The sequence below is a fragment of the Denticeps clupeoides genome, chromosome 12 (assembly GCF_900700375.1).
Source record: "Denticeps clupeoides chromosome 12, fDenClu1.1, whole genome shotgun sequence".
Taxonomy (NCBI): domain Eukaryota; kingdom Metazoa; phylum Chordata; class Actinopteri; order Clupeiformes; family Denticipitidae; genus Denticeps; species Denticeps clupeoides.
The window spans coordinates 7,734,182-7,758,109 of record NC_041718.1 but is presented as its reverse complement, the minus strand read 5'-3'; the positions used below and the strand labels follow the sequence as shown (position 1 = coordinate 7,758,109).

Below are 23,928 nucleotides of genomic sequence, written 5' to 3'. Positions count from 1 at the left end.
CTGGTACAGTTTGCGAAACCCAAAGCAGCTGTTCTAGTTGCACAGGCTTTAATATGTAATGAATATAGGTGATTAAATTACAGGAAGTCCTTTCAAAATAAAACTGCACCAAGGCAGCGGGTCCGCATGCGGCACATACAGCTCAGCAGAAGACCTTAAGTCCTAAAAACACCACCCACTGTTACATAACAGGGGGTAATTTTCCACCAGGCACATCATGGACTGCAGCACTGTTGCTGTCACTCTTTCTTTCTTTCTTTCTTTCTTTCTTGCGTGTGTGTGTGTGTGTGTGTGTGTGTGCGCATGCGTGCGTGTGTGTTTATCCTGAAAGAAACTGGGTTCTCAGAGAAAGCCCTTGGGAGCTATCAGTAGTTACAAGGGAAAAATACACACAAACACACCTATTACCCACTGCCTTCCAAGTTGCAACTCGACCCCCACATACTGTATGCAGGCAGGCACCAAAACACACACACAAACCTACGCAAGCACATTTACTGCTAGTTTATTATGAACAGATTTGAAGTCTTATTCATGAAGTACAAGATTCATATTTATTTCATTTCAGAATTCTTAATGATCTCTCACTATCTAAACATCTGTGAGCCCAGTGAAGCAGGTACAGTCAACAGATTAATTTAGGAAAGCCGATCACGCTGCGATAAAGAAAAAAAAAAGGGCCGTTTCCATCCCAAACAAGTGTGAACCTGCCTACCCGCGTGGCGCAGGAGTGACTACTGAGCGTTCTTACAAGTGCATTACAACAGCACTCGTGTTGTGTGTGTGTGTGTGTCTGTGTGTATTATATGTGTTTACAGTCGACGCTACACAGATACGTCTCTGTGTTTTCCCCTTAACCCAACGCTTCTGTTTAAAAGTGGAGCCACGGTGTCACCTGAACATACGGGGTCGGGCTATTTGAAGATATCGTCATTGGTGACAAGAGAAGAAAACAGCGGGCAAGAAACCGACTTTGGTTTAGCAGCCATAACGTAGCAGGAGCAAAACAACGTCCCTGTGAGGGGAACCATGTAAATAGTTTTTTTTTTTAAAGGCTGCAGCCTGTACCTAATGATACACTTAATGAGGCTATTCTGTTTCACTGGGAGCCGAAAACAAAATAATTTCCCTCACTAAATAACACATGGCTTGTTGCTAGTAGCCGTTAGCGTTAGCGGGCCTCACAGGACTAGCCAGCAGCCGTGTGCTAAACAGCTCGTTTGATTCAATGCCAACGTGATAACATTTCCATTTTGTTTGAAGATCAAATCAGTGGGATCTTTTACAACTGTTGTATTTACATTTATTCTCACTGGTATTGTTGCATTATGTTTTATTGCCATCATCAGACTACTTTTGAAAATGCATTTATAGCGGTTCTTGGTTTAGTTTACAGGATTTATTTGAAGTGGTATGAGGACATACATTGATCAACATTATGAGCACTGACAGTGGCAACAAGATGAACATTAAATGAATGTCCTTGTGTTAGAAGCAGAAAAATACAGGCAAGTATATGGGCCACATTGTTATGGCTTGAAGGCTGGGTCATGGCTTCTCCAAAACTGTGTGGTGAGCAGGCTGGCCCATGTTGTGTGATTGAACGGAAGGATAAACTTACGCTAATCCTGACAGAAATGTGTAAAAGAGATCATCAATTTATAATGTCTGGGGGTGTGTAGCTGTACACCAGTCAGGATGCCCTTGCTGATCTATGTAGCACCACAAAAAGTCCCTACAATGGGCATGAATGACGCCAGGGCGATCCCCGACTCGCTGTGTGTCCTGATTATGTGTTGTGTCATGGACAATGTTCTGCTGGGGAACCTTGGGTGCACCATTCATGTTCCATTCATGTATTCCCTCATTCACTAATGTATGACACAAGACAAGAGCATCTTCTAAATGCTGTAAATGAAATGTAAATTTAGACATTACTCTGACAAGCAGTGTCCTCTTTCAGCAGCTTACAACTTCACAATTTACAGACAGACCACATCTGGCCCATCGTTTTTTTTAATCTGGTCTGCTTTAGATTGGTGCCGAATTGGCCAACAAATTGCCCATAATTATAACTGCATTAGTTTTCCGGTAATTCCTGGCTTTACACCAGGTGGCGGTTTAGGCACAGATAGAGCTGAAGATCTTCGGACGAACCCGATGGGCTTTTACACTGGCTTGCACGATAATGTATGGCAAGCCGTCAGGACCAATATTCTCCAGGATCATGATGCACTTTTATAAGTGTAAGAATAGTGTAAATAGCCATCAGTGTGACAGCGCCATTCTGAACACTCCCTTTTTTTTACGCCATTGAGTGTTACCCAGGGCAGTATAAAAACGTTTTCTTGTATTATAATCATCTCAGTCCTGTCCACTTCACAAAAAATAAAGTTGAACTGTCAGGACCCAATCAGGAAAGCACATCACCAATCTTTCCTGCTCATGTAGATTCCTTCTGTACAATATTAGACAGATCTATCAATACAGGCCACCCAGATACTTGTTCAATCCCTAGTAATCTCACTGGATAACTGTAACTACCTTCTAGCTGGTCTACCTCTCACACAGAATGCAGCAGTACACACCATTCTCCCACACCACCCCACTGCTACCCTCCCTCCACAGGCTCCAAAATTCACAAAAAGCCAAACATGGGGTAGCACCATCCTACCTCAGAGCCCGTATTATACCTCACACTGCACCTCACACTCTCCGACCCTTCAGTACCCTCCTCATCTAGACTCTTCTCTGTCTTGGCCCCTGGCTGGTGGAAACAGCACAGTCACTGAGTATTTTCCATGATTCATATTCATGGTTTGATCCCTAATGAGCCAGAAGTGATTACTTCGTTGAAGGTAACATGAAAGCACGTTGTAAATCGCTCTGGATTTTGGCACCTGCCAAATGCCATAAATGTAAATGTACTAGATACAAAGAAACAGATCAAACCAGGAGCCTCTGGCTGCCGCCACTGTGAGGCCATAACCCTAATCTAACCCTAACCATGGTTTGCTTATGGTGGAGGTCACGTGCTCCACCACATATTCATGTGGTTGAAGTTGAAAGCTTTGCTTAGCTTGTGAAACATACTGTAGGAATTGTTTGCCGGTAAACTTTTATAATGTTTAAGAGTGTGTTGAAATGCGTGAGACGTGAGAGCTCTGTTTTATAGTTTATGCTGGTTCTGCTAGCAGTTCATGCTACTGGGGAACAATTAAACATTTTGCATATCCACTGAGCCACCATAATTACCTTTTGAGAAAAGATAATCAGTTCCATTGCCGTGCACTCAGACATGTGGGTGTATTTGCCAGACACTTGAAGTATGCTAGGTTAGCAAACAAATTTGAAGCACTCCCCGCTACACCCACATTTTAAACAGTGCAGGATAAAAACACAACCGGTTTACTCTCTCCTCTTTCTCTCTCATGTTCAACAACACCAGAGTCCGAAAACACACTGCTGCCGTCATAGCGGTGTATTTCGGCTTTACAGTGGCAAACAGATACCTCTGGCCAATGTTTTCACATACAGAAATTGGCAGGATACGCGGTTCATTGTCGTCATTCGCTGGGAAAAGGTCAGTGACTCCGGGTTCATCTGAGAAAGAGGTAGAAAATGAATGTGGGTGCTGCACCATGAATGTGAAAATTAAGTAGCGTAAAGTTTTAAACATTACAACTTGTACCTATTTGAGGTAACATGACAATATGTGGTATTTAGCCAATTTATAACAGTTTGGTAGCACAAAAGAATCCAAAAAAAGCATTTATCGATATATAAGAAATCATCCATTATTTTAATACATATATGTGAGATGTCACCTTAAATGTCCAAAATCACTGAAATTTTAGCTATCATTATTGAGAATTATCTATGCAAATTAGACTATAACACTGAAAATATTTTTCTCCTTAGCAGTCATGGAAGCACAATTCTAATTTACAGAAGGGTCAATGAAAAAGTTCCAGAAGTTCAATGAACATCCCAATCTATACAGCTGAGCACTTGTCTTGTCCTTGCATTTTAGCATTTATTTCTAAATGTGTGAATGTCATAATCTTTTTTCTCCGCAATCCTCATCCAGTCAGAAGCCAGGCGGAATTGTCCGAGCCGTTCCTTGCAGGAGGATTTGTCAGGAGGAATTATCCGTGCAAAGATGTCAAGTTATCAGGTTATCTCTCCCCACACACTGCTTCCCGGGTGCCTGTCATGGCTGCCCACTGCTCACTAAGGGTGATGGTTACAAGCTGATTTCATTGTGTGTTGGGCTGAAGTTTATGACAATAACTTCACTATCACTTTTCACAATAGTGTCCCATCAACAACTGATATATATTAAAAATGATTAGCATGTTAGAATACTAACTAGTACAGGATTTTTTTGGAAATAAATATTTACTTCATTTTGCACCTAGTACAAGCAAACCTGGGCTTGATCGTGTTTCTGATAATGTTATATTAAACATGGCTATTAAAGGCATTTTCACATTGACTGTTGATTACCAGACAATACCATTAAATACCAATGTGCCATTCAATCGGCCAGGGTTTCATAGAAAAAATTATTCCTTTCTTTTCAATTTCTTAGCTTTCAACACTAGCCATCCCTGGCTAATATAATTCTTCAAAATTGAGAACTAAATATCTATCATCTGTGTGTATAGATGTAAAGAAATACCTCTTCTCATCAGGCAGAGCATCACCGACCGTTTGTCAAAACAGCATTTTCATCAGGCTTGTTTGGAAAAAGACTTCATGCAGAGGGAACATGCTGCATCCAGAAAGCATACTTCACATATGGAAATCTTTTGCATTTTTTTGCCCATTCCCAGCTCCTAATGAAAGACATAAACTTTAAGTGTGCTTATACTGAAGGCCTTTTTTTAATGGAATGGAATGAAAAACATGTGACATTTTGCTTTTGTGAATCTTATTTATTAAAAATTGGCATTTTCAACTTGAACTTTTACTTTCCCCAATAAAAATGTTTAGATACACCCAAGGGTGCACAATACGTGCTCTGGAAGGCCCAGAAGATTTGCCAAAACTTGAAGTGTATACTTTAAGGACCGATTTCGCATCTTAAAAGGCCTAAAGTAAGTATTTACTAGCAACAGAATAACTTGATGAGTTGAATATCATGGAGACACATTACAAGCGCATAGTCTCTGTGTCATTTAGACACAGTTGTCTAGTTTTACTGGACCCATAAATATGTGTTCCACTAAGAGCCTTAAGTATATTTGAATGCAGAGGTTTTCTAATCCCACAGGACTAGAAGATCTGTAGTACTAAGAATGAAATTGTGCTGAGGATGATGGTGAAGCCTCTCATGACTTAATGGATATGCAAGGGGTTGAAATCCTCTGTCTTCTTTAATGCTTCAGGTATTTCTCCATTGAATCTGGATAGGAGTGACTGGTAAAAATGTTCACAACACGAATTGGACTAACAGCGTCATAAACATTAATCAGGCACTCCACACTCAAACATAAGGTCGACGAGTGCATTAATTGATGAGTCAGAGTGACATTTAATCATGGCTTCCATTAAAAGTGCAGTCACTGACAGATACCTTGCCCTGACTGTGGTCTCAGTAGTCCAGCTGACACAGCACATTGATATTTGAGTAAAATATCAACGCAGCTTGTGCAATCACACAAGTCTCTTCCATTTTGCCGATACTGGTTGGGTTGCATAAGAAATGCTGACCGGTTACTCATTGCCCAGTCAACACACAAGCACCGGAGATAACCACTTGACCTAGACAATGAAATTATGTTTTTTTGCAGCAGTAACTGTAATTGAACAGAAACCCCTCAAATGTCCCTCGGCCATATAAAGCCATGTTAACCCCTTAAAGCCATAATCCTTCTTTGCCTTCACGTGGTGAAGAGGACTGTATGGACACAGAAATGTAGTATGTGCAGTGAGCACAATGCAAAAAGTTTACTTGTGATTCTGTCTTCTGCTTCTGGTCCCCTTTCTTTCTGTTCCATCTGAGTCCACATGCACTGCAAAAATAAATAAATTCATTCATTCATTCTTACTTGGGAAAACTTTACATTTTAAGGCAACTGACTGTGAAGAATTTTTAAGTACTCCACAACTACATGGGCGTAAAGTTGAGGGAACTTTAAAATATGCTCAGATGAAAGCTTTATGTTGAAATCAAAGTACATGAATTATTTGGATATTTCTTAATTTGGGGATAACTTTTTCAGTCAGCAATTTATTTTTCTACATTTTATTGTTGGATGGTGACCCTTGAGGATCATTCTGGCAGTAGAACCGTACATATTATTACTATAAACAGCTTAAATACAGTTACTTTCAACACTAGAAAAACAAAATAAGAAGAAAATCTAAAGAAATTGATCTGTTGCAATTTGTCACAAGATTTAAGAAGCGAACTGATAAGTGGGCAGAAATGTCAAAAATGAAACTTTTTGTTTCTTCTAACTCTTAAGTGACATGATTTGTGTTTGGTACTAATAAAAATATTTCTAAACGGAATTTCACATTTTCAAATAATTCAAAGCCTTTTTTTTGTCTTATTCTTATTGGGATTCAAGCCTGGGCTCAGCATAATGTTGATGTTTTCTTTTCATCATGTCTTTGCAATATGTTTTAATTATTGAAAGGTCCAGTGCAGCCCTAGGCTAAGTTGTGCTACAGATTGCCTCATGTTCTACAGAACCTTGTCTAAAGACTGACTGAAAAACATCACAAAAGACGCACATTCCCACCATCTTGCTGGACCACAGAGTTTATATCATCTATCATCTAACCATGAAACTGATGATGTCTTCTTTGGTCAGTATATAATATGAGGGAACCCCAGTTGCGGAGTTGCTGACTATCGCCATTTTATTCTTAGAATGCTAGTCAGTTAATAAATCTGCAACGTCAAAAGGGGAAGGGAACAAAAAGAGGAGACGAGACATGCTGGAATGGGAAGGAAAAATGGATTCGGCTTACTTTAGACGAGTAGGGTCGAGAAGAGCGAATTACCTGTTACCGTCTTCCCCTTTCCCATCACGTGATGGCTGGTATGAGCCCTCACGTAACAGGACGTATTGGGCTCGACTGCAGCGTTCTGGTTTCACCAGGTTTAAAATCATGAATTAAAACAAATCTTTGAAGTTCATGAAATGGGGAAAAAAACAATACAGACAAGAGCATGAAAACAAAGGCAAACTGGAGGCAGAGGAAATAGTGTGAGATAAAGGGAGAGAAAGAACATGGCTAGATCTTTTGCTCATGTGTACCACAATTGCAAACAGATGTGGACAAAGAAACAATTTGGGGGAAAATAAAGCTAAATTATATTCTGATGACGACCTCTATTATTTGCCAAGTATCCACAGAGCAAATGAATATTGGTGATGCAGATGAGGAAATTATTCCATATGAATGTTGGAGTCATACATACAGCACAAGTTAAAAACACAATGTTTTGGTGCCATTTTGAAAGCACTTGGAGGGAGCAGCAAACGGTTTCAGCTCTTAGATTAGTTGAAAGTATGTACTGTTTTTTTCCCCATGCATGGAGTACTAAAAAAGGGAGACTTCCATTTCGTAGGTAGAAAAAAAAACATAATCATGTTACTGCACAAAGTCTGTTTCTCGATACTGTACTGTATGTATGTACCACGTATGTAAGCGCCACGTAACAGTATGGGCACTATTTTCGAACTGGCGCTAAGCGTAGTAGTGTGGGCCAGCTACTGTGGTGCTATTGACCACAAGTTCAGAGTTCGAGGTTTAAAAGGGTTTCACAGCTTGTGAGGAATTTAATTGCATTCAGCAAGAAAAATATGCATTTACTTCTTAAAAGACAGATAGTACATTTTGGCTTTTTCTTTTTATATGAAATGATAACATATTTTCATATAAACAGTGCTTAAAAACTATTAGGAAAACAAATCGAAGTGAGTTACACATAAAGCACACAAATTCAGGACAATGACTCTATTACAAATGACTGGAAAATTTAAGGCTGAATGAATGGCCCAAACATAAAGTGAAACCAGACACACAATAAAGCAAAGTGTGTAAAATACCAATCAGTTGGTCCACAACAGCGATCTTGATACGTTACACAATTATTTAAAAATTAAAAATCACTTCACCCATGTCCAGTGAATTGGGACAATTGACTTTATCAATAAAGGGCAGTCTGGGTGCGATACCCTTATCAGCATTTCCAGGGAACAATGCTTTTCTTTCATGTCGGACATCAAGGTGGACACTCCTGAAACCTCCACACACCTGCTCTGTGTGATCCCAGTGCGGAGTCTCTTTCCCGTGGCGGAAAACTACAGTACAGTACCTGAAAATGTCTGCTTTGTACACATGTTTTGGATTTTCTGTTCCTGTCTCTATAACTACGTACCCCCCGCCCCCCATCGAACCATTTTCCAAGCCCTGATCGCTCCCCAGTGCTCCCCCGTTAAACCCACAACATTAAACACGAAAGCATAGCCATGTCAGCCTGCACATTACTGCTTTAAATCATGAACGGCAAAACTGACCCCCACTAGCGCATGCACACACACACACACACACACACACACAGAACACCAGATAACAACTCTGTCCTCATGCCAAATGACTCAGCGATTTTTGCAACTGAGAAAGTACTGGCCACAACCAGCTTTGATTATCATAAGGGAACAACGGCGTAAAAGCTTAGCATCAATATAAAGGGCATCTAAAAGTGATGTAATGAAACCAAAATGGTGTCCATATGTTTACTCTGAACTTGGCAGGAAAACAGTCAGGAAGAGCCCGTCCTCATGCTTCTGCATGCTTCTTCGAGGGTTTTTAAAGAGACATCACCAAGCCAGCCAGGATCAGTTCACTCTACAAAGGACCTGTTAAATAATTGATGCTCCACTGTGCTTGTATTCGTAATGAGTACGAATTAGTACAAGTAATAAAGTTGGAGTTGCACCAGGCCATGCTCAAAACCGACACCAATATCAGACTGTTGAAAAGGAATTTGTGTATATTGCTAAGTCTGTGCATTGACAAGACTAAGTCTGTGCTAAGTCTGTGCATTGACAAGAAAAATAATTTACGGTGTCTCGAACTGCTGTACGTTGCATAATTGTCAAAGACAAAGAGACAAATTTGAGAACTCTGAAGAGGAAAGCAGTGGGAGATGTCAGCAAAGAGCCCCGGACATCTGCCAAGATGATTGTTGCTGGCCTGGCCTCTTCTGGAGTCAATGTTTCAAGGAACACAGTTGTGAGGGCTCTTCATTGTGGTGGGCTTCAACCCAGAAGGACCCTTTTACTCAAAGAGTGGCACACCAGAACCTGGCTGAGCGTTGCCCGTGAACATTTGAAAGGTAAAGATTAATTGTGGGATCATGAAGGGAAAAATAATTACATCGTGAAGACAGACTGGTTTCAGTTGTGGGTCAGAAAGGGTACTCTATTAACTACTAATGGCCAGTGGGATAATAATTTTGGATTTCTCGTTAGTGCTCTTTCTTGTTTCAACTGAATAAAATCAATAAATTATCTTAGTGGACATTGTTATTTATAACATATTGGTTTCTAAAATAACAAACTCTTGTTGTTAATGGTCATTTTCATGGAGAAATCAATAGTGTTGTCTAATTTCACAAGGGGGGTAATAATTTTGGCCGCAACTGGATATACTGTACAGCATAACCATTAAATAAATGGTTTAGATTTTGGATGATTCTGAAATGAAAATGGTTCCATTTTTGAATGATATTTAAAGAGATGTGGTCAATGTGGTCATATCAAGTTAAATGTTCCACCTCAGTGTCAAGTCAGAATTAACTGCGGGTTCACATTTATTACAAAATTGTAATGTTTACAAGGGCCACCTAGTTTAATGTACTTTAAATAGCATGTTAAATGTAAGTGTTGCAGTATTTACCTGGACTACTTTGTATTTCCTCTCTGCATACATGGCAATTCAGTGGGTTTGTACTTCTAGAACCCAGTTTAAAGGTGCAGAAGCATTTTTAATCATTAGCTGAAGACCTGTGCCCTGAGTGTCCGTTCTGCTATCCCTTTGGCCTTCATCCTACTATTCAGAAGTTGTTTGAGAAGCATCTGTTATTAACAGAAGGTACAGAAAGTTACACTTCGATTTCCTCCCTGATGGCACTGTGCCAGGGCGGGTCTGCTGGTTTTCTACAGATATGCGCAGATGATATGTAGGTTGGCGTACATGCAGTTACGGTTCTCTAGCAACGTGCTGGACTTGCGCTGAGTGCCACTCGTGTATTGCTTATGTACTAAAACTGCCAAATCATTCTGTCCCGCATGACAATGGCTGCATTCCAAGGTTAAAAAAGGAAAGAAATACCATTAAACATTTATAGCTTTTCCCCATAACTAAAGCTCTGGTCTGCTGTTTAGTCATATTTTATACCGGTGTTTCTCAAACCTGTTGAAACTGCAGAAATTAGATTTGAATTCTGAAAATGTCACATGTTCTGCACTGCATCAAAACGTACACAAAAACAGACAGAATTGTTTCAATTATTTATTTGTAAATGCATCTTGTGTAGAACAAAGAAAAATATATATAATACTGAAATGTTATGTTATGTACATGTTCAGGGTTTACACTCCAAATCTTCAGCTCAGACGGAAGATTTGCATATTTTTCTGAAGAATAATCTTTCCGTTCGCATACAGATGAGGCTATGTACACTCTTCTCTTATATACATACATTCATAGGATGTGATTCAAAAACACTTGCATTCTTACAAGAATTTAATAAAATTCAATACATGAATGGAAGGAATGCCTGATGTACATCAACATTAGTGTACATACCCCTGCATTTGTCACTCTCAGAGCATGCACAGGCCATGCCTGGACATCACTCGCACAATTCTCACTCAAGACAGCATGAAAAATGACTCTCAGGACCGAAACCAGGGCCGCACAGTCCACTGCAACAAGGACAAGGCTTCATTTAATGGCCTGCGTAGATCTTTTAGATCACTTGCAGAAATTAGGTGACATCCACAGCATGACCTGTGCTTGCTCAAAGGCTTGTTTGTGGGGTTTTCCAGTTGGATCTTTGAGGCAGATTTTGTATCACCAAAAAAAAACAATTAAAATATTTGTAGGAAAAAATAGAGACATTCAGCTCTGCGGCCATACATACAAAGCATTTACAGAGTTCAAGCCATTTCCCAATTCTATAAACTTTTCCTCCTTTACGCTCTCAATTAAAAAACTGTCTGTTCACCTTTAACTTGGCATAGCCTCGCTCCAAAGCTCCCACAAAATAAGCTTCGGTGGTCCAGTTTAAACTGGTAAAGCTTTACTGATCTACAGCTACGTTACAACAGAAAGCCTGTTTGGCCCACTGGGGACCAAAATTAGACCCTAAGTACATTACGGTTCAATAAGGCCAGAGAATAGACTCAAACATATAGCCTCATGGGCCTCATGAGACACAAGTCCATTGCATTACAGCTTTGCTTTAACAAAAGAGTGAAACATCCCAAATCCAATACTGATTTAAAGGCCAGTCTGCACATTAAATGAGAAGTACAAATTGTCGTTGTGCGCTTTGCAAGATGGGTATTTTGCATGTGTATTCCCCAAACTGCCATGTTACAAAATGATAGCTCTTCTAATGATATACAACGATGAACCGCAACATTAAAACCACCTGACTATTATGGTGTAGATTCAGCCTCATAACACCAAAACTGAGCTGACCTGTCGAGGCATGAAATCCACAGAACCTTTAAATGCATCCTTTGGTACAGACAGATATCGTAAGTGGGGTTTCCATGGATCACACTTGTTTTTCCAGCACCGAAACAGGTTTGGGGAATTTGGTGCCCAAAATCATCACCTTAAACACTTAGTCATGTTACTAAAACCATGGTTTTTAAAACCAGACTTTTCCACTTGCTCCATGGTCAAACTCTGACACTCTTTCACCCATTGCATGTGCTTTCCATGGAGAATAGGGGTTGGTATAGGCACTATGTCCAATCTGAGACTACTCAGTCCCTTGTGCATCAAGCTACGATTGTCTTGACATCAAAATGTTGCCCCTTGTAATCCAGATCCAAACACTTGCAAACTTAAAAAAAAAAAAACCTGTTCAGTTGGTATATACACCAATGTGGTTTTACTGTTGTGGCTGATCAGTGTATAATATACATGTATATACATTATATATCTTCCAGGAGCTCCAATAGCTTATTATGACTGGACGTTTCCCATGTTAGCTATGTTGCCATTGACAAAGCCATTTAAATGTCTCCTCCTGAATCATAAATAACTGGACGTTATAAATGGTAACACTTAAAACTGCTCACAAGCACCAGCTTACCATATATGACACGTAGATATGATTCATTTTGAAAGCACTTATGTTCATAGCTAATGTTAGGACGAGTTCAATAACATTTACAGAGCCTTTATGAATGGCAACACTGGGTCGTAGTGTCATGATGAATAGCACCAGGAGAGTTAATGATTTCTTCAGCAGCTCGTAACAATATCAGTCGTGAAACACTCCCATTGATAAAACCAATGCGACAAGTGCGCTGTGTCCTGGTCACCTCCACAGCAGGGCCATTCAACCCTGGGGCGGTGGTTTTACCCCCGTATACCCAGGAGTCAAGTGCGATGACGCAGTAGCCTCGTCTGGGCTAATTGCACTAATGACTAGCGGTCATTAGAAAAGAATGAGGGTTTAAAAAGCCCAGCTCTGTAACCTCTGGCCATATCTGGAAAAATAACAAAACTTTTTCTTTTTTTGTGTGTGAGTTAAACTGTAATCAACAGGACACATAATGAAGGCTGCCAATGATTTAAAACCAGAGCAGTAAGCCGTTGAATGTTTAAACTTTACAAAAGCAAATCATTGTTTTTCCTTTAGCAAAATATAATCTTCAAATATGATTGAAAGTTAAAAAGATATCAAAAAACACACGTAGAACCATATGGATGTCACATGTTGGCTCCTGAAATGTCTTGTGTGCTTCTGTTTGCACTAACAACAGTAAGATCACGCAAAACGCTCTCTCTCTCACACTCACACACACACACACACACACGCGCACACACACACACTGTACTCTGTGTTCCGCTGGCCTTTCTGTCCATCAGTAACGCGCCGAGGGTCAGTTTGTGGAGCGCACCGTCCGGCTGCTTCGTGGAAAGCGGTGCACTTTGATGTGTTTTGACAGGTGGTCACTGCGGGCAAACTTCTTCTCACACACGGGACACTGGTACGGCTTCACCCCGGAGTGGGATCTCCGGTGCCGAGAGAGCTCGTCCGAGCGGGAAAACCTGAGGGTGACAGAAAGAGAGCAAATGAGTTGATTTGATGAAAAAAAAAAAAAAAAAGAACTCATTATGGACCGACTGTAGCCCTAACATGGACGGGTCCACATCTGAGTCCACCCAGACTTTATCTCGGCAGAGCCCCGGAAAAGCCGCCGGCGTCTGGCTAACAGTGATCTACTATTGGGCCTGAAGTCAGGGCGAATGAACTGAAAACGGCCCATTCTCATTTCGCTCAGGAGCACAGGGCATGTTTATGTGCAGTCAGACCGGCCTGTTGAGTCACATTTCTCTTCCACACACAGAGGGGGCTATTTGAAGCCCAGTGCTCTCATCAGTGTGTGTGTGTGGGTGTGTGGGTGTGTGTGCAAGTTAAGCTTGGCTTCCTCAACAGCATAAAGTTGTTGTCACCATGCCAAAAAAGGCCACATTTACAGGAAAAGGGCAGTTTGTGTGTGTGTGTGTGTGTGTGTGTGTGTGTCTGTGTGTGTGTGTGTGCACTTGATCAGATGTACATGTTTGTATATTTGGCCAGGGAAAGTCAGAACAATGAAAGCGCTCACATCTAAAGAGTCTTTAGAGTCTCGCCTGGTTGTGAGCTATTGAAGTGTTTTGTCGATTGTGATCACAGGGCGGGCCAGATATTTGATACGATATCTATTTTAATTACTCGTTTTTCTTTTCCCTGGTCGCACAGCACTTCCCTACGTGTACAGACACTGCATGAAGAGTTGCTTTTTTCATCAGCAACATGATTAAAGATGTTTGGGGGGTGTGCATAATAATCAGGGATGATAATTCTCTTGTTTTCCTTCATTTAGAAATGTATTGAACTTATTTTCAGACACCAGGCTGCTCCAAGGCACTTGATTGCCTTGTTTTTAGACATGCACACACAGACACACACGCACATGCAGCCTAACTAGCCTTTTCCTGCGAACTGCTGTCGGTGTGTCTGTGTGTGTGTGTGGGCACCAGGCTCAGCGCCCCTGTGGGAGACCCTGCTTCGGTTTCATGGCTGCTGGGCAGGGACATGTGGGAACAGAACATGGTGCCGTCTCCGCCTGGCTCAATATCATCTGCTGTTAACCTAACCGCCGACCAAGAGCTCGGATAATATTTTCTGATTGTTTGCGTCAGTATGTGTTCCTGTCTGTGTGTGTGTGTGTGTGTGTGTGTGTGTGAGTGTCCATCCATACTGAGCCGTGAAGCGTTTAACCACAGTGTCATCCAAAGGGTGAAAATATGTTTTACCGTCCCCTGTTCTCTCTGTGACGCCTACACTCTTCCTTCTTAACTCAACTTTCTTAGTCATACAGACTCTCTCATTCATTCGCACACATTCTCTTACATCATTTGAAAAGTGTAATGGAGATACGCTGAGATACTCGCTGCATCACCATGTAAAGGCACTGATATGTATTGTTCTGAGCTGCTCCCTGAGATGTCACAACCACGTGCAACTGTCCGTAAAGGAGCCCGCAGCAGCTGTTCTGTTCGCGGTTTCATGGCTGTCACCTTTTGCTTGTGACCAGTGACGTGGAGTGACAGGGATATTTTAATGAGTAATGATGAACATGTGAATACACAGAAAACTGCAGGCTGTACTCGCATGTTACACGTTCTGGAAGCTTCTCTGCACCTCAAGTTATGAGTGAAATATGTTGATAGGCCTCCCAGGCATGTGGTTTACACACCCAAATAGGCATGAATTCACACACACACACTCCCTCCCTCACACCCACACACACTGAAAGGTGTCTAAACTTGTCCTCGCTCCTCCTCTACGCACATCTGCTCTTAGATCAGAAGCTTAACTTGACCTGCAGAACATGATCTCTCCCCACATCACACGACCAGCACACACTCATTCCTTCACATGCACAGTCGCACACAAGGGCACAGCATGACATTGCGCTGCTATTCCCACACGATCTGTGTATGTGACAGAGGGACTCCCACCAGAAATCACGTGCGCGCCTTCGCAGCGCCGACCTCGCCCACGACGTGCGAGCGAACAGGTGTCACGTCACCGCATGTGTTCCCGGAGCACATGGAAACTCGCAGCTTCGCCCGGCTTCGGAGCCCTGCCACATCTGCTTTTTAACTTTGCCGTGCTTTAGACGAACAATCTAAACGGGTTCAACGGATTCTTCCTCATTGCAGAGTTGCGTGCCGCTTCAATTCCGTACTTCTGCCGTGCTGCTTTTTAATTGTACATTTTGTAATGAAAATGTTTCTTTTTATCGCAAACTCGTAATAAACTTTGTTCATTCATACGGTCCTTTTTCATTCGAATGAAAGCAGTAAACCTCAGCCGTCCCCCAGAGTTTATCAGAGTACAAAAGTTTGGTGGTGCCGTGACCTGGAAGGGAATGTGCTTCCTGTCCTTCAATTCCACGAAACCACCGTTTCAACTCGGCGACCCAGAAGCCGAGCTGGTCTGACATGCTGCCATCAGTCTGGCCGACACGCTGCCAGACCAAAATATGGCAAAATATGAGCACCACTAAAAATGCACCTCGCGTCCAAACGCGCTGCTCAGTTATTCCTTATTTCTTCCTCACCGTGGACGGTACTCTACGCATGCTCCGGTGGAGGCCACAATAAATAACCAACGGAAAACGGATTTATTTGAGCCTCTCTTCGCCTTCATCGCTGATGTGCACAGTGCCGGTGTCATCACGATCAGCTTGATAGAAACCAAAGCCTTGACTTTGACATTTGCCGTGTTTGCCGGGCAATAAAACAATGCAACTTTTTTTTTTTTATTCGCAAATGATCACACGACGGTAAAACGCCCGCTGAGACCGACTTGTAACCAATCAGGGATTTTTTGGGCGAAACGCAGGTTTCAACTCCCTGACAGAAAAGCGTTTTTTCTTGGACCGCACAGCTCAACGATGAATGTCGAGAAACGCTGAATCGAAAAGGATTGAGTCGAACATCAGAGCCATACATAACTGTGACTAGACAACTTTTACCAAGCAAAAGTTTGTAAAGTGCGTACTTGCCTCACAATTGCACAGCAGAAATGGCGGGAAATCAAGTTTCTTTTACGCTTGTTGATTCAGTTTGTATTATATGCATTCTTCAGAATAAAAGAAAAAATTCGACTCTGTCCTCCGCATTTAACCCATCACCTTAGTGAACAGTGGCCTGCGGAACTATGTGTGGAGACAGGGCTTTGTTCAGTGGCACGTCAGTTCGGGATTCGAACCGGCAACCTTCTATTACAGGTCGTCATAAATAGACCGATGTGATGCTTTTGCAGCATATTTTAACAGGTTAGCGCGTAGATCTTATTGCAGGCGGAGCCTCGTTTCTATGGAGATCTTCGTTCTATGGAGAACTTCGTTGTAGATACACTAGAAGTCACTTCATGACTGTAAGGGTAAGCTTAGTTAGATTTTTTTTTTCACCCATTAGGCTGCAATTAGCATAAAAATGTAGATGAAATAAAATAAACTCTTTCAGATTTCTTACCTCCATCCACACCCAGGCCAGGTGCAGGCAAATGGCTTCTCACCGGTGTGTCTCCTCAGGTGGGCTTTCAGGTGGCTGCTCTTAGTGTACATCTTCACACAGCCTGGAAAATTGCACTTGTGCATTTTAATAAGGTCCGCCACTGGATTCTTCTGGAACTTCTGGCCACCTCCGACCAGGAGTCCGCTGTGGATGCTGGCCGTGCCCACGCCGCCATCTCCAATGTCTATGGGCTTGGCGGCAATCGGAACAGGTGCTATTCTAACAAACTTGGAGGAAGCGTTGGGACCAGAAGACGTCGGAGAAACTGGGAGGAGCTGAGGCACTAGAGCGAACGTCTGGCCCTGGATGTTGACCAGCAGTTGGGTGATTTTGATGTCTGACGCTGGGGCGGGCGAGTGGGCGGCAGCTGTGTTGGTGGCACTGGGCGTCTGGTTCTCCTGTTTGATCTGTATAGGTTGGATCTGGAGAATTAATGGCACTGAACCGCCGTTGCTATTTCCATCGCTGCCAGGTGAAACCGGATGTCCCTGGTCCTCCTTCTTCACAGAGTTCAGTAGCTGTGTGCAAGCCACTGACGAAGGCTGGGCATGTGTGCTTTTGGTCTCGGTGCTGGTGCTACTGGTGATCATGGCATCTGCTGTTGGCACAGTCTGGTCTGATTGTTGAGCCTCTGTAGACTCTGATGCTGCCGAGGTCTCCTCTTCCACCTCCACCCCGAACCCTAACCCCAGGTCAAGTTCCAATCCCAAGCCCATCATGGTGCCACTCTCCCTGTGTTCAAGCTTCGTGGTCACCCCCTCCATGTTCTCCTCCAGGAACTCCTCAATCTCCTCCAACGTGGGCTGGAAGGACGCAGCCTGCTGGTCCTGCATCTCCACAGACGACCATATGGGGATGTCGAAACTCTCTTCTTTCACAGTCTCACGTCGCGAGTCCCACAGGAGGCTGGAGAGGGGCATGGGGGTCACGACTGGCGCATCAGCGCCACTACTAGCCCCCCTGTCGCCTCCACCTCCCAATGAAGTCTGGGACAGCAGGAAGTCCAGGATACTGTCCTGGCTCTCCGCACTGGAGGAGCTGCCATAGCTCGAGCCGAGGACCTGGGAATCTGGTGAGGAACACGAGCGCAGGCTGGACGAGTCGCTCAGGTCGTCTTCAGAGAAGGGTGAGGGCATCACCTGGTAGCTCACCGAGTCTGTCACCATCTCTGACAGGTGATACACCACAGGCGGCGGCGTGTCAACGCCACCGTCGGACAGGAAGCGCTCCTCACCGATGAGGAAGTGATCCACCATTCCCTGGACTTACTCCAAAAAACCCGTCACTGTGTAGAAGCACTCCTCCTGGAACTTCTGCAGTGGGTTCGCTCCTTGGTGGTTAATTATTTAAGTTTTAGCACCAGTGGCAAGGGCCTGCCAAAAGGGTACGGACACAAGGACACTCCTTAACTTTGGGCGATGAGATAGAGACACACCTGCTAGTTTCTCTCACGGGACAGAAATGTGCTGACTCTGTATTCCCACCGTGTTCCTACAGAGGCCTACAGAGATAAAGAGAGAAGAAAGGGGGGAGTGAGTGAAATGCACACACCCTGTAGTTACATGCAACATAAATAAGTTTTTTTTTTGCACAGCTGCGACAGGATTATGTTCCGTTATGCAATGTTCAGGCGCAGCACGCGGAATGCTCTGCACTCGTGGAAAGATCCGGGTTGCCAGCGCCACGGAATCGGCGCCGTAATGTACATATACGAAAAGCACGCCCATAAATCAGTGTACGATACCGCGGCGACTCGTATAAAACGAATTTTAAAAAGTCCATATGTCAGGGGGGGGGATTTACATGGCGGGCACTGTCATCGTACCCTGCACGGCAAGTGATTTTAGTCGAATACAAAGAAAATGATCAGCAGTTAACTTGTAATTTAAATCCTTAAAACCTGAACGGATCACGCTTTAATACGTTGCACCATGAATACATCATGGATTAATTTATATTTTGTTTTTTTTTTTCCTTAAAATTTTGTCAAGACTTGGCAACCCTTAAAAAAAAAGCCAGTTCCAACCCACGCGCATTCCGTTCCTGTCCACGAGCCAAAATAACTTTTCACTCGTTATAAGTTATAGTGTTGCTATCCCAAAAGCATCGTAGCACATACAGACGTTCTAGGAAATGATTAGAATCGAGTCCGATTTGCTAGTTCCATCGCGGACGCCGGGTATTATGGAGCAATTCCATTAAACGCCGAAACCCCAAAATCCGACCCGTGAAAGTGGGCGAGAGACGCCTCCCACGGGATTAATCCGTGGATTCCGTCTAGCAATTTGCATAAGGCGCCTTTTTCGGGGAGCGCTCGACAGAACCGCGGGGACGAGCAGGGAGCCGTTTCTGTGGGAATCCGCCCCTTCTCCCGGGCCCCTGCTCCCCTTTTTCCTCCTTCTTCATCATCATCATCTTCTTCCTTCTTCTTCTTCTTTTTAATGACCGACAGTAACCCTGGTGCCTCCGAGTAAACTGTCAACACGATTAACATAAAGGACCGCGTGGGGCAGGAGTGAGCATCAAGTGCTTTTAATAGCGCATAAATCATCCGCGCACAACCTCTCACGTCGGTTCCATGTCCGTGTAATAATCCCTCGTGTCCAGATTTATTCCGCAACGACCGCTTACGAAATTACGAGACGCGTGTTTTATTTTATTTTTTTTTATTTTTTTTTTAATAAGCACAAGCAGGGCTGCGGGTGAGAATTTCGCGCGTAAGTAAAGTCCGCGCGTTTGCGTGGAGGACGAAGCAACGCGCCTCGTGAATAATTTACAACTGGCGACACGAACAACCCTCCGCTGCAGGCGGCATGGCGATGATGACGATGATGATGATGATGGAAGGGGAGGAGGAGGATGCCGTCTCGCTGCTTCCCAATTATCAGCGTGGTAATTGGAACGTGGACGCTTGGCTCCTCCGTGTCGTGCGCGCGCCGTGACCGTGTTTTCGTCGAGCGCGCCGCCGCGCCGCGTCGCCGCAGAGGAGCGCGGGCGCGCGTCCGGGCACTCGTGCACTCGCAGCCAGCAAGATCCAGCATCGCGCTTACCTTTTCACCGAAAAAGAGCATTTGCGAAGATGGACAAAAAAATACATATATTAAAAAAAAAAAAAAAAATCCGCGCAACGAAAATTCCAACCGACAAAAAGACTCTCTCTCTCTCTCTCTCTCTCTCTCTGTCTCTCTCTCTCTCTCGTTTCTTGGTTGTTGTTGTGGTCGCTGCGTCTCCCTCTCCTCGCGCTGCGTGTATTTATTTGCCCTTGAGACGCGTCGTGGGGCGCTGCTCCACTCTGCCGCGCCGCCCGTTACTGTAGTTGTACTATATGGGCGTCACGTGACTGGACCTGGCCACCCGAGTCGGAATGAGAGGGACGGGTCCTGAAGGCTCGTCCCGGCGCGGCGAGCGGATTGGTCGGCGTCCGGAAGAGGGGGCTGGTCTCGGGCCGTGTGTGTGTGTGTGTGTGTGTGTGTGTGCGCCGAGACTGGCAGAGGAAAAGTGCCATTTCCAGACCTTCCTTCCCCGCCTTATCTCCCTGCCTTACAGGAACCCCCATAACTACTCAAACCCGTCTTGCCAGATGTTTTGTGTCGCAAGAGTTTTGGGTTCGGGGACGTCTGCAGAGGGACAAATTCGCATCTGCTTTACTGCTCGTGGATGTTGTTGATGATGAGTAGTAAACACTTTTTAATGCTGAAAAAAAACCCTGCTGAGCACCTTCTACATTTCTCTTACAATCACCTTGCAAGTCGTGCACTGAAATATGTCCAAATTGTAGAGCGCATGTTCAGGTTTGCAGTAAATTTGGTCCCGAATTAATCCTCTTTCTTACTAACATTAGAAAGAAATTACAGACTTTTGCCAATTTTCCACAACCCTAGAGCATGTGGGAGCATATGTGCGGAGCTAAAGCAACAGATCAGACTTGTAGCGCATACACGTTGTTAAGTTTTTCAGTTTCAACTCTGCTCGGGCTGCCCTCGGCCTACACTCGTACAGTAATGCTGATGTTCTCTTGATAATCTTCTGGGTATCACTTCATTTGTAGAATAATCTGCAGAATGTTCTAATTCAGGCAACTTCAGAAGAGACGGTCTAAGTATGAGGGGTGTCGTCTGTACTGGATGTTAGGCCCACTAAGACGTACTGCCGGTGGTTTTGGGCTATACAGAAATAAATTGTTGTTGATGTAAAAGTAGGGTGGACACGACGGGAGACTCGGAAGTGATTTTATCAGACGTCCTTATCCAGAGCGACTTACAATCAGTAGTTACAGGGACAGTCCCCCCAGAGACGCTCAGGGTTAAGTGTCTTGCTCACAATGGTGGTATGTAGGGTTTGAACCTGGGACTTTGCGGCCTTCGGGTTCACAGGAGACCCCCCCTACGTGATCTCCATGTGGTGCTGGTAATATGGTATTACAGGGGACTGATCCAGGTCGAGTGCTGCTGGTGAAGACGGGACGGTAGGAGTGAGAATGCAGGGCAGACTGGCTGAGGGCGGGGTGTTTTGTGGAAACACGGGAATGGAGTTGTTTTTTAATGCTGCAGTCATTAAGCGCATCCACATAATTGTCAGGGAGGGTGTCGCGTTTGTACGTCTCGTTTCCTCCTCCAATGCCTGGTGCAGCTAAGAGTGGGAAGAAAGCGAGCAAGGCACTAACATCAGAGTTCTGACAGAGGTGATCGGGAATGATGACTGGACATGACGATGAAGAAGGACGCATATGCACAACGTCACGAAACGGGTTTAATACTTGATGAACAGGACAGGGACGACATCCAGTGACATTTAACATGTAACAATGACCCGACGTTGAACAGACACAAACAGGGCAGCTTTATACATCACAGGTGAACACGATCAGGAATCATTACACAGGACTAACGTGAAACTCCGGACCCGGAGCAACCCCTTCCGGACCGGATCATGACAGGATGCAAATTGCTTTGCGCATTTTGCACTGAAGATTTTATTTATATAAAATATAATACATTTATAATCACATACATTTGCACACACTGTTGAATGCAAAAGTTCTACAGTGTGAAGGTTTTATTTGGTGTGGCCTGAAGATTATTTTCATTTGTTCATTCATTTCTATTAATTCCACAGGGTGGTAGCCTAGTGGGTAACACACTCGCCGACGAACCAGAAGACCCAGGTTCAAATCCCACTTACTACCATTGTGTCCCTGAGCAAGACACTTAAAGTTGCTCCAGGGGGAGACTGTCCCTGTAACTACTGACTGTAAGTTGCTCTGGATAAGGGTGTCTGGTAAATGCTGTAAATATTAAATTCAAGCCTGTGTTCAGCACCCTTTGCAGCTTTTCCCAGAAATCCCAGGCCATCTCGTGGCCTTTGCTGGATAAACATGAGGAGCACCAGGAAACCCCTTTTCTCAAGCCTCGCCTTACCCAGTAATCCTAGCATCAAACAGCTGTGAGGCGTGTTGTTTTAAGCGAGTGTCTCGCTTGTCCCGGGATTAGTCGGGACCGGCCGGGGGGGGGAGCCCCGCGCTCCACCGCGAGATGCGAGAGCCATCTATCCCTGGATTAGAGGCTTGCCTTTGCCCTACTTCCTGTCTGTCTCCTGGGGCAGATTTTCACATTTGTACCCGGTCAGTGGGAATGGAAGTGATGGGGATGGTGTGAGTGAGGAATAAGAAATACAACACAGGTTTGTGTGTGCAGGGTCTCACAGGCATGTTGAATGGGAGTTTTTAACTAATATCTGTTAACTAATATGACAATAAAATACAGTTATGCAGTAATATCATGATTTTTACAGCGGCACTATTGCATTTGATATATTTGTAACATTCTGCATTAATCCAAAATTCAACAAGTCGCTTTAAGTTCAGCGCAGCTGGTGAGGCAGTATAGTTTCAGTCATGGACCCGACTCTCTTATCTGAAAGGGGTTTACATTTAACCCGTTTTTTACAGCTAGAGACGCCATGACGCAAGAGAGATTGACTCCCATTCAAGGGCAGGAGGGCAGTAAAGCTCAGAGAGATTTCAACCTGTTGTTCACCTGCTGATATGTGTGAGGGCCGGACCAACAGCGAAGATGGAAAACCTTCTATATTAAAAAGTTGACTTTCATCCCGTGTCGTCATGCAGAATATAAAAACATATGTTAACATTGCAAAATTATCACAATAAGACTAAAAAGGACAAAAAATACCCTAACTCCTACAACTGCACTTAGTATAAAACAGATTTCAATAATAATTTAAATGAAGGACAAAATAGCTCACTCAAATATTTCTAAAATCACTACAGACCACACAGCGTTCCCGGTCTGTAGGCTGATGTACATGACAGCAGAGACATCACCCTGCAGACACAGTGGCCAGTACACCAAGCCTATTCCAGGCCTTGTCTAAACTATTCACCAACCCAAATATAACCCAAATGTATTCAGTAAAGAGGCCAACAACTAAAAAAAAACACATGAATTGCAAGGTAAACGTGTACAGTGTAATATCCTGTACTGTATATATTGTAGTTTCTTCAAAATAGCCGCTCTGATTACTGCTTTGCACACTCTTGGCATTCTCTCGATGAGCTTCAAGAGGTCGTCACCTGAGATGGTTCTCCAACAGTCTTGAAGGAGTTCCCAGAGGTGTTTAGCACTTGTTGGCCCCTTTGCCTTCACTCTGTGGTCCAGCTCACACCAAACCATCTGGACTGGGTTCAGGTCCGGTGACTGTGGAGGTCAGGTCTCCACTTTATGTTAAGTTCATAACTCCACATGTGTTCATTCATAGTTCTGATGCCTTCAGTGAGAATCTACCAACGTAAATGGTCATGAAAATGAAGAAAACACGTTGAATGAGAAGGTGTGTCCAAACTTTTGGCCTGTACTGTACATTATATATATATATATATATACACACACACACATACACACACACACACACATTGAATGACATGCAATCCAGTCACACAGCCTTTTGCACAGGCAGGGTATGAAGCACCCCTGGCAACAGCATAACGGCACAAACCCTAAGCCCAACCCCGGGCACAGAATGCCAGAAAGAGAAGTCATGTTCACATGCTGTCAGACAGTT

The 23,928-nt window shown here is 43.7% G+C and overlaps 1 protein-coding gene and 1 long non-coding RNA gene across 5 annotated transcripts; one reads left to right on the top strand and one right to left on the bottom strand.

Moving 5' to 3' along the window:
• The first annotated feature begins 3,439 nt into the window (after window positions 1-3,439).
• Window positions 3,440-4,788, top strand: LOC114801346 (uncharacterized). Its single transcript, XR_003751488.1, has 3 exons — window positions 3,440-3,583; window positions 4,091-4,177; window positions 4,671-4,788. It is a non-coding gene; the product is annotated as an uncharacterized LOC114801346 (long non-coding RNA).
• Window positions 4,789-10,529: 5,741 nt separating this feature from the next.
• On the bottom strand, window positions 10,530-20,172 carry LOC114801239 (Krueppel-like factor 15). 4 transcript variants are annotated; one of them, XM_028999289.1, is made up of 3 exons: window positions 19,902-20,172; window positions 16,810-18,352; window positions 13,161-13,329 (listed from the first exon to the last, which is right to left on the bottom strand). In XM_028999289.1, exons 2-3 carry the CDS (start codon window positions 18,105-18,107, stop codon window positions 13,161-13,163), a joined length of 1,467 nt encoding a protein of 488 aa, XP_028855122.1. In that variant the 5' UTR covers window positions 18,108-18,352; window positions 19,902-20,172. The 4 variants fall into 4 exon arrangements, with proteins under 4 accessions (XP_028855125.1, XP_028855122.1, XP_028855124.1 ...); XM_028999291.1 differs by lacking the exon at window positions 19,902-20,172 and adding an exon at window positions 19,414-19,878; XM_028999290.1 differs by lacking the exon at window positions 19,902-20,172 and adding an exon at window positions 18,971-19,356.
• Window positions 20,173-23,928: the final 3,756 nt, after the last annotated feature.

Coding starts and splice junctions, on each gene's coding strand:
- LOC114801239 (XM_028999289.1), bottom strand. CDS start 18,107: ATGGTGGATCACTTCCTCATCGGTGAGGAGCGCTTCCTGTCCGACGGT. Junction 13,330..16,809: donor TGGCCTGGGTGTGGATGGAG/GTAAGAAATCTG, acceptor TGTCACCCTCAG/GTTTTCCCGCTCGGACGAGC.